Source organism: Sylvia atricapilla, chromosome 4 (genome assembly GCF_009819655.1).
Source record: "Sylvia atricapilla isolate bSylAtr1 chromosome 4, bSylAtr1.pri, whole genome shotgun sequence".
Classification (NCBI taxonomy): domain Eukaryota; kingdom Metazoa; phylum Chordata; class Aves; order Passeriformes; family Sylviidae; genus Sylvia; species Sylvia atricapilla.
The window spans coordinates 30,934,631-30,944,374 of NC_089143.1; the positions used below are offsets into that span (position 1 = coordinate 30,934,631).

The 9,744-nt window shown below is 59.8% G+C and overlaps 2 protein-coding genes across 2 annotated transcripts; one reads left to right on the forward strand and one right to left on the reverse strand.

The window, feature by feature from the left end:
• Positions 1 to 4,060: 4,060 nt before the first annotated feature.
• Positions 4,061 to 7,315, forward strand: MRPS26 (mitochondrial ribosomal protein S26). Its single transcript, XM_066317455.1, has 4 exons — positions 4,061 to 4,340; positions 5,108 to 5,245; positions 6,335 to 6,458; positions 6,690 to 7,315. Exons 1-4 carry the CDS (start codon positions 4,078 to 4,080, stop codon positions 6,819 to 6,821), a joined length of 657 nt encoding a protein of 218 aa, XP_066173552.1. The 5' UTR covers positions 4,061 to 4,077; the 3' UTR covers positions 6,822 to 7,315.
• Positions 7,316 to 7,738: 423 nt separating this feature from the next.
• On the reverse strand, positions 7,739 to 8,871 carry LOC136360302 (neurophysin 1-like). The gene is made up of 3 exons (XM_066317456.1): positions 8,752 to 8,871; positions 8,469 to 8,670; positions 7,739 to 7,826 (listed from the first exon to the last, which is right to left on the reverse strand). The coding sequence occupies exons 1-3, from the start codon at positions 8,869 to 8,871 to the stop codon at positions 7,777 to 7,779; spliced, it is 372 nt and encodes a 123-aa protein (XP_066173553.1). The 3' UTR covers positions 7,739 to 7,776.
• Between the last annotated feature and the right edge of the window lie 873 nt (positions 8,872 to 9,744).

The following is a 9,744-nucleotide window of genomic DNA, read 5'->3' on the forward strand; positions in this document are numbered from 1 at the left end:
GCAGGGACACCTCCCACTATCCCAGGTTGCTCCAAGCCTTGTCCAGCCTGGCCTTGGACACTTCCAGGGATCCAGGAGCAGCCACAGCTTCTCTGGGCACCCTGTGCCAGGGTCTCACCAACCTCACAGGGAAGAATTTCTCCCAAATCCCTACTCCAGGCCTGCTCTCTTTCAAAAAGAATCCAAAGGGTGAAGGAATATCCTGAGGACTAGGGGTGCAGCACTTTTATCAGAAAAATATATTAGAAAAAAAAAAAAAACCCAGGTATAAAGGGTTGGGTTTAGTATCTTCTTTCTTATAAAGGAGTGCCTGAGGAAACACCTTTCTTGTTCCTCCCTGCAGTCAGGGGCACCATGCCCAGGTTAACGGGGGGAGCTCCATCCCCACTGCAGAACAGGGAGAACTGGTTTGGAGCAGAGGCTTCACCCCAAGGATTTCTCTGGACACTCCAAAGAGTGATGGGGAGCACAGGGTGGGGTGGCAGGGCCCAGGAATATTGACAGCTCTGCCCAGTGATGTCCTGGACCCAGGATATAGGGTTCAAATCTAGGAAATTCTGGGTAAAAGCAGCCCATGAGTCAGTGTGTCCAAGTTTTTCAGCTTTTTCCATCCAGGCAGGATTCACAGGAGGGTTCAGTGGAGGCACACAGGCAAGGGGACACCCTCAGCCACCCAGAACACCCCCAAAAGTTGCTTTGCTGCTGCCACATCCCCACTCCATCACCTGGTACCCCTCATGAGCCCAAACATCACTCCATTGCTAATAAATTCTAACTCCTAAATTTTGGAGGAGGGGGCTTTGGGCCAAGGCTCTCAGTCACACTGAGAAATAAATGTGGTAACTCCAAAGAAATGGGGACCCTCCTTGAACAGGAGGGCTTCATTTGGCCCCAGAGATGCTCCACTCAGGAACATGGGCCATCCCAACAAGTCCCTCCATCCCACTGCCCAATGGGTGCTGGCTGCTCCCTTGTGCTCTTAAGGAGTTTCCCCCCTTTTTTCCTTCATTCCTGGAGATCTCAGGGGACTTGGGGAAATTTTGGGGTCTTGGGAGCTGCCTTGAGCTTTTGCCACAGCATCTGCCCTGGCCCCATCCTGCATCCAATTGCAAATGTCAGAGAGATGAGCAGCTGCTGGAGATAATCCAGGACCAGATCCTGCCTAAATCCCCTTCCTGAGCTCTGTCACATCTCCTGAGCTGGGAGCTTTGGGCTCCATGGCCATTGCCAGCATCCAGCCCAGTTTGGGGGTGACGAATTTGAAATGGGAGAACTGAAGAAATGGGGACTGGTTTGGGGCAGGGAAGCCGAGGCACAGAAAATTTGGTCCCCTCCTTTCAACAAGAGCATCCCTGGAGCTGAAGAGGGGCCATGTGGATCCATCCCTTTCTCAGCTGCCAGGAAATGGGAAATGAGCCCGTTCTGAGGGGTCCCCAGCCCTGGGTGATGGAGCCACACTGGGATCAGTGGGGCAGAATCCCCAAAAAAGGGGTGTCAGGGTGCTGTCCTGCCGTGCCAAGGGGATTTGGGGGGAAGGAGGCACTGGACGCTGGCACGGGGAGGCCGACGCCATCAGCGAGGTCACGGTCCCCCGTGGGAACAGTGGCCAGGCCGACGTCACTGTCACCGAGCCCTTCAAATAGCGGTGCCTGCCCGGCCGGACACCGATCCTGCCACCGCCACCGCCACCACCGGCACCTGCCCGCCCAGGTGAGGCTGCCCCGGCCGCGGTACGGGGTGGGGGGTCCTGCCTGCCCCAAATCAGACCCGCGTGGGGGAGTGGGGGGAGTGTCCATGCGGGATCCAAACGCCAGCAGCACCCCGGGGTGCTGAGCCCCTCCGGCTTCTCCAGCCGCAAAGGGCACCCAGGGGTGCCTCATTCCCTCTGGATCTGCATCCCAAAGCCACCCCAAAGAGATGCTGGGTCATCCCCTCCAGCATCTACATCCCAAACCCAGCCCAGCACCACCCACGGGTGCTCATCCCCTCTAGATCTCCATCCCCTCACTCAACCCCTGGGGTTCTGCTGGACCCAAAGCACCCCAGGCAGCACCCACGGGTGCTCAACCCTCCCGCAGCCCCCCCGGCCGCGTCCCCGGAGCGGATGCCGGTGGGACAGGGCCCGCTGTGTCCCCGCAGCCCCCCGGCCATGGCACCCCGCGGGGCGCTGCTGCTGCTGACGCTGCTGCTGCTGAGCTGCTCCCTGCCCCGCGGCCGCGGCCAGCACTGGTCCCACGGCTGGTACCCGGGGGGCAAGCGGGACCTCCGGACCCCCACAGACCTCCAGGTAGGGTTTCCCCCGCGGGCCATCCCCCTGCAGGTCATTCCCTTCCCTCCCGGGGGAATTGCTCGCCGCCCAAGGGTGATGCTCCCGCTGGCTGTGTCCCCCTGCCCGAGGGTTTGTCCCCGCCCCCGAGGTAAAAGCCCCCTGCTCCCGGGGTTTTAATCCCTCTGGATTATTCCCGCCCGAGTTACACTGCCCCAAATTATCCTCCCTGGATTACACTCCCTCGCAATTTTGTCCCCGTCCCGCGATTATCTCCCCGCCGAGTTCTTGGATTTATCCCCGCCCCAGATTTAACCCCACTCCGCTTTTATGACCCCCACGGGCTATAATCCCCCCAGTTTATCCCCGTCCCTGAATTATCCGGATTTATCACCCCCACGGGCTGTAATCCGCCCAGGTTATCCCCCTCCGTGAATTATCCCCCCCCCCCCCCCCGCCCCAGATTATCCCCCTTTCCCGTGGTTATTTTCCCCACCGATTTACCTTCCTACTCGAACTCCCCCGCAGTTTATCCACCCTGGAATATGGAATACCCCCCACCCGCGGGGTGATCCCCCGATCCTGGCTGGTTTATCCCCACGGGTGTCCCCCTTTTTCCCCCGTCGCTCAGGTGCCGTCCCCTCTCGGGCGCTGCCGTCCCTTCCCGTGTCCCGTCCGGCGGGAGGAGCCGCTGCCGGTGAGCGGGAACGGGGCTGGGGGGTCCTGGGGGGGTCCCCAGGACAGGGACTGACCCATGCCCCCCGCCCCTCTCCCGCAGCGACCCGCGCTGCGCCCCTGACCGGACCCACCGACCCACGCGGCTGCGAGCCGGCACCTTCCCGCGGGGAATAAAGGGACTGGGCGGGATTTGTGCGCAGTGATGGTGCCGGGGGAGCGTCCTGCGTGGGGGAGTGATGCGGGGCGGGCTCGTGGGAGGGGTGGCATGTGTCCCGTGGGGATAACGGTGTCCCTTGGGGATGCCATCCCGTGCGGAGAATTCGTGTCACGGAGTGGGGGAAAATCTGTCCCGTGGGTGGGATTCGTGTCCCGAGGGGGAAATCTGTCTTTTGGGGGGGCCGCTTGTATCCCCTGGGGATCCCGTGTCCCGTGGGAGCTGTGCTGTTCCTTGGGACAGTGCTCGGGAATTCCTGTCCCTTGGAGTGGGGGTGTCCGATGCGAGCGGGTTGTGTCTTTTGGGGTGCCGTGTCTTTTGGGGTGCCGTGTCTTTTGGGGTGCCGTGTTTCGTGGACGGCTGTTCCCTGGGGGCATTCCCTGTTCCTTAGAATTCCGCGTCCGTGTCCAGCAAGGGTCCCGTTCCGTGAGGGTGTCACTTTCACAAGGGGGTGTCTCTGCCCCATGCGTGTCCTTGTCCCGCGGGGGTGTCCCTGTCCCATGTAGGGTGTCCCTGTTCCGTGCAGGGTGTCCCTGCCCCACGGATGTCCGTGTCCCGTGACCCATGGGTGTCCCTGCCCCATGGTTGTCCCTGTTCCGTGCAGGGTGTCCCTGCCCCACGGATGTCTGTGTCCCACGGGTGTTCCTGTCCCGTGCAGGGTGTCCCTGCCCCAAGAATGTCCCTGCGCCTGGCTGTCCCTGTCCCTTGTGGGGTGTCCCTGTCTCCGCCAGTGTCCCATGGCTGTCACTGTCCCGTGCAGGGTGTCCCTGCCCCACGGATGTCCGTATCCTTGTCCCCCTCCTCTCCCGGACTCCATTTCCCATCAGGCCCCGCTCCCTCCTCCCGTCCCGTGGCGCCGAGCGCGCGGGTCCGCGTCGTGACGTTGCTCTCCGCGCCGTGACGTCACTCAGGCGCCGCCATGCTGCCGGCGCTGAGGCGCTGCCGCCCCGGGCCCGTCCCGCTCCCGGCCCTGGCGGCCGCACTGGGGCCCGGCCCCGTCCCGGGGCTCTGTCCCGGCTGGTCCCCGCAGGCGGTGCCTGCGCGGGGCCGCAAGACTCGGCACGACCCCCCCTCCAAGTCCAAGGCGAGCCGGGTGAAGCTGCCGCCGCCCGTGGACCCCGAGGAGCTGGTGGTGGTGCTGGAGCGGTACCGGCAGTACCGGCTGGTGCTCAACGCCCTCCGGTACCGGCACGGGCCGGGGATGGAAATGGGGTTGTGGGGCACGTCAGGGTCGGGCTGTGGCGATGGAGATGGGGGATGTCTGTGGGAGAGTGTTGGGGGGCTGGTGCTGGGGGGGTTGCTGTGGGGCAGGGGAAGGTCGGACATGGGTTGGTCTGGGACTGGGGTGCAGAGGAGGGCCGGGGGGTGGATTTGGGTAAGGGACTGGCTGTGGGTCAGGGGAGGGTTGAAGGGCAAGGGGCTGGGTGTGGGGTTTCTGGGGACGGACTGGACTGGGTACAGGATTGGCTGCAGGGTAGGGAACTAGGTGTAGAACTGTGGGGCGGGGAAGGTCGGGGCTGGCTGTGGCTCTGGGTATGGAGTTGGAGGCTGGGTAAGGTGCTGAGGGGACTGATGTGGAACAGGAGAGGGTTGGCTGGGTGTGGGACTGGCTATGGGGCTGTGAGGCAGGGGAGTGTCGGGCTTGTGGCCATTTGGGGCTGTTGTGAGGGACAGGGCTGGCTGTGGGGCAGGGGGCTGGTTGTACGGCAGGGGAGGGTTTGGGTCTGGGGCACTTTGTAACAGGAGCAGGTAAATCGTGGGATATTGTGGGATGGGAAAGGGTGGTGGGGCTTGGACTGATGAGGGGCAGGGAAGAGTGAGGGTGGTGGGACTGGGACCGCTGTGGGACAGGGTGCTGGGGCTGGCTCTGCTGTGGGGCAGTTTGGGGAGAACTGTCTCTGCTCCTAGCCCCGGGCAGGAGCTCAGGGCCCTCCCTTCCCTCCTGACAGGGCAGAGTTCAGGGCCGAGGTGCTGCAGAAGAAGCGGGAGGAGCGCCTGGCTGCCGAGGACTCCGTGGAGGAGCAGGAGGAGCACCGGCGCCTGATGGCCTGGAACGCTGAGGAGAACGCCCGGCAGCAGGCACGCAGGTCAGCACAGCACTGCAGGGCCAGGGAGACACTGCCCTGCCCTGCCTGGCTTTGACTTCTGCTCAGGCAGAACTGAACGCAGAATCTGGTCTAGTATTTATAGAGAAGTTTGGGCAGGGTCACTCTGGGCTGGATTAGGATCTGGTTCATGGCTGGGCTCAGAGGCTGGTGGGGAATGGTCACATCCAGTCACCAGTGGTGTCCCCAGAGATCAGGACTGGGCCCAGTCCTATTTAATGTCTTTGTTGATGATCTGGATGAGGAGAATGAGTTCACCATCAGCAGATTTGCAGATGGCACCAAGCTGGGTGTGAGAGTGGGTCTGCTGCAGGGCAGGAGGGCTCTGCACAGGGATCTGGGCAGGCTGGATCCAGGGGCTGAATCCAAGGATATGAGGTTTAAAAAGGCCAAGTATGGGGTCCTGCACTTTGGCCACAACAGCCCCCTGCAGTACCACAGGCTGGGGACAGAGTGGCTGGGCAGCAGCCAGGCAGAAAGGGACCTGGGGCACTGATGAACAGCAAGGCGGACATGAGCCAGCAGTGTGCCCAGGAAGACAAATGGCACCTGGCCTGGATCAGGAATGGTGTGGCCAGCAGGACCAGGGAAGGGATTCTTCCCCTGTACTCTGCACTGGTGAGGTCTACACCTCGAGTGCTGTGTGCAGTCCTGGGCCCCCTGGTTTAGGAAGGACAATGATATCCTGGAGTGTGTCCAGGGAAAGGCAACAAAGCTGGGGAACGGTCTGGAACCCAAGTCCTGGTAGGAGCAGCTGGGGAGGGCTCAGCCTGGGCAAAAGGAAGCTCAAGGAAGACCTTGTCACTCTCCACAACTCCCTGACAGGAGGGTGCGGCCAGGATAGGTCAGGATCAGCTCCCTGGGAGCAGAGGATAAGAGGACACAGCCTTTTCCACCCTGATTGATTCTGTGATTTTGGGAAATCCTCACCTTCTTAAATAAATCTGCCTCTGCAGCTGTCGTGGTTCCTGTGCCTTTTGCTGCTGAGGGCCAGGTGCTCTGGGCAGCCTCCTGCTGTCCTGGGAGTGGATGTGTCACCTCATCCATCAGATTTCCCTTTCTGTCTGCCAGAGAGGAGAGAGCCAGGAAAGAAGAGGAGGAGCAGAAGAAGAGGAAGTTAGAGATTGCGGAGAAACAGGCCAGGAAAATGGAGGCTTTTCTGGAGGAGAAGGAGAAGGAGGTTCTCCAGCTGCAGGTAAGAGCAGCTGGTGCCTCCTGGGAACCAGGCTGCCAGAATTCCCTGCCAGGGAGCCATGTGGAAGCCGTGGGCTTGTTTTCCACAGATTTTTCAGTTGGCAGCTGGGAACACAAGCGTCAGCACCTTCCAGGGGTGTTGACAGCGCATGGATGGGAGAGAGGTTGAGCCAGAGCTCTGGGAACAGGGTGGGATAATCCTGAGGGGGATAATCCTTGTCCTTTGCTTCAGGAGGAAGCCAAAAACTTCATCACCCCCGAGAACCTGGAGGCACGGATCGAGGAGTGCCTGGACAACCCACAAAACTACAACTTTGCCATCGACAAGGACGGGCGGATCGTCAAGCGCACGGTGCTGTCATAGCAGCCCTGCCATGGGGCCTGGGTTGTGTCCTGGGGGCCCCTAGACAGCACAGATCCTTCCTTTGAATGTAGAAATCGACCACACAAGTGGTGGAGAAAGGCACGGGTCTGGCTCTGCTGCTTCCAAAGGGTTAATTCCTGCGGGAAAGGGAGGTGTGGGGAAACTTGGAGGCTCTGGCAGCCTGGCTCAGCCCTGCTGCTGTGCCTGTGATCCCACCTCCCACGTGTTTGGATCCCTCCTGCCTTCACACACAGCATGTGGGGAGGAGCAGGAGTGATCCTGAGGCAGAGCCTGGCTCTGAGCTCCTCACTGTCAGCTCCTCTGGATGCTTCCATAGGCAAACAAGGGCTGAAATGAATTTGTAGGAAACACTGACCTTCCTTTTTTGTTGTTGGGGGAAAGGATTAATTGTAATCCTGATTTCACACGTTAAACCCTCCTTTGCACATCCCTTGGTGTGGCTGAATAAGAAAAGGTGTCTGAATGATCCAAAATTTCTGGTGTCGCCTTATTTCTCCCTTCAGACTTAATTTATTCATCACCTGAAACTGAAGGTGTAGATAAAAATGTAATGACTTTCGATGTTCTGGGTTGTTGGGGTCATGCAGGCTGTCAGCTTTGTCCTTAAACTTCTGGCTTTGGGCTGCCCAGTGTTGAGCCAGGAGCTTGCTGTGGTTCAGCCATGGCCTGTAGGTCTCACCCTCCCTCCCTCCCTCAGTTAATTGACCTGAAACCTTCCCTTTTTACCTCCACTTTTCCCTAGAAGTATCGTCTTCTCCCAACCCTGCACCTCAACCAGGCAAGCACACAAAACTCACAGACTTCTGTCTGGGTAGTTTTTCTGTCCAAGTTTTATTTCTAATTAAGCTCATCACTTCAGTGTGAGTCACAGCCCCCCAAGGCAGGGCTGGGACAGTGATGCCTGTGGGATCCTCCAGATTCTCTCCGGGGTGGGCTACACAAACAGCATCTCCTGGTCACAGGATGAGTCAGTGCCACAGCCCTCTGAGGGGGAGAGAGGGGGGAGTGTGGTGTGAAACCAGACAACACCCACCAGACCCCAGGGACCCCCCAAAACAGGCCCCAGAGATCCCTGAAACAGCCCACAGGGACTCGCCAAAACAGGCCCCAGGGACCCCCCAAAATGGGCCCCAGAGATCCCTGAAACAGCCCCCAGAGATCCCCAAAACCACCCACAGGGATCCCCTAAAACAGTCCCTAGATATCCCTGAAACAGCCCGTGGGACACCCCAGGGACTCCCCGGCACTGGGGTTTAATGAGCTCGTGCTCACTCCATTCTCTGATGCTTCCCAGGACTTACAGCAGGATCTCTGGTAGTTTAATTTAGGGAGGAAGGAGGGTGGGATTTTGAGAAAAACTAAGGAGAGCAGGAGGGTTTGTGGGTCCTGCACTTGCTCAGCCCCCCAAATTTGCTGTCTGCTTCCCTCCTGCCTCAAACCCTGCCGGTCTCATCCCTTCCCTGGGGTCTGGATAAGTCAGGGAGCGTGGTCGGGCTGTCGGGGTGGTGGACAAAGACAATCCCTTGGGCATCCTCCCCTTTCCCACTGTTCTGTAGCACCCTGAATTCCCTCCCGGCTGTGCGAGGGCTCTATGACAGGAATCCCGGGATCCCGTGGCGCCCTCACCTGTGCTGCAGCAGATGCCAGGGGCGGCGCAGCTCCCTCCGGAGCCGCAGGGTTTGCGTCCCGACTCGCAGGGGGTGGGCAGGAAGTTTTCCTCCTGGCAGCGCAGCGTTTCCGAGGTGCCGATGTAGCAGCCCAGCTCCTCCCCGCAGCAGATGTTGGGCCCGAAGCAGTGGCCCTTGTTCCGGGGACCGCAGGGCAGGCACTGCTTGGGGAATGGGGGGGAACAATGTTGGGAGAAGGGAAAGGAAGGGGTTCAGAGTGCTCCAAGCCCTTCAGGACCTACCTTCCTGATGTCCATGTCCAGCACAGCACGTTTGCCTCCGATGGGGCAGTTCTGGATGTAGCAAGCAGAGGAGAGAGCCAGGAGCCCCAGGAGGCAGAAGGCCAGAGCCTTGCAGGACATAACGGCGGGACAGGAGGGATTTTTGGCTGCTCATCCCAACCACTGGCCCTGTATTTATAGCCCTAGCTCCTACTTAGGGATTCTGGCAACGGCGTCACCTGTGTTCCTTAAAAACCACAAGGCATTGCTTCCCACAGCAGAGGGCTCAGCTAATAGCCGGAGGTCGAGGACGTGAGGTCAAGGACAAGGTGTTGGTTTTCTCCTCTGTGATGAGTCTGGCAGCAGTGGGAACGTGTGGAGGTTATGGATGGAGCTAGATGAATGTGTGGAGGTTATGGATGGAGCTGGATGAACATAGGGAGGTTGTGGATGGAGTTGGGCTTGGAGCCCCTCTCCAGCAGTCGCTTTGGGCTGCTGAGCTTTGGTGTGGCCCATTGGGAACCCCTCTGGCATGGAAAGAGTAGGGATGAAGGAAGGCAGCTGCAGGTGGGCTGTGTCCACCCAGGAGTGGGGTGAGAGGAGCATGTGCTTCCCATGGCTTCAAATCCCTTTGGGTGGGAGGAAGCAATCCCATATCCTCTGGGATCATCCATGGGACCTGGGGTGGAGAATGTTGCCTGGCCTGCCCACCCATTGGTGCCTGGCCTTTGGGGAATGCTCAGCACTGACCTCATCCTGCTCAGGGACAACAGTGACACTCAGCCCATCCTCATTCAGGTTCATCCAACAGCTCCAAAACCACCTGAGAACACCAAACATCTGGGGCAAAGGCCTGAAATCCCAAATTTCCCCATTGCTCCTCCTTGGAGCTGCACACAGGGATTGAATGTGGTGTCCTGAGCCACATCAGCTGCAGACAAAGCCCCCCCTCCTCCCTGAGAAGCAGCACCGAGGATGAGACCAAAGGCTGACGCAACCACCCAGGGTCCTGCT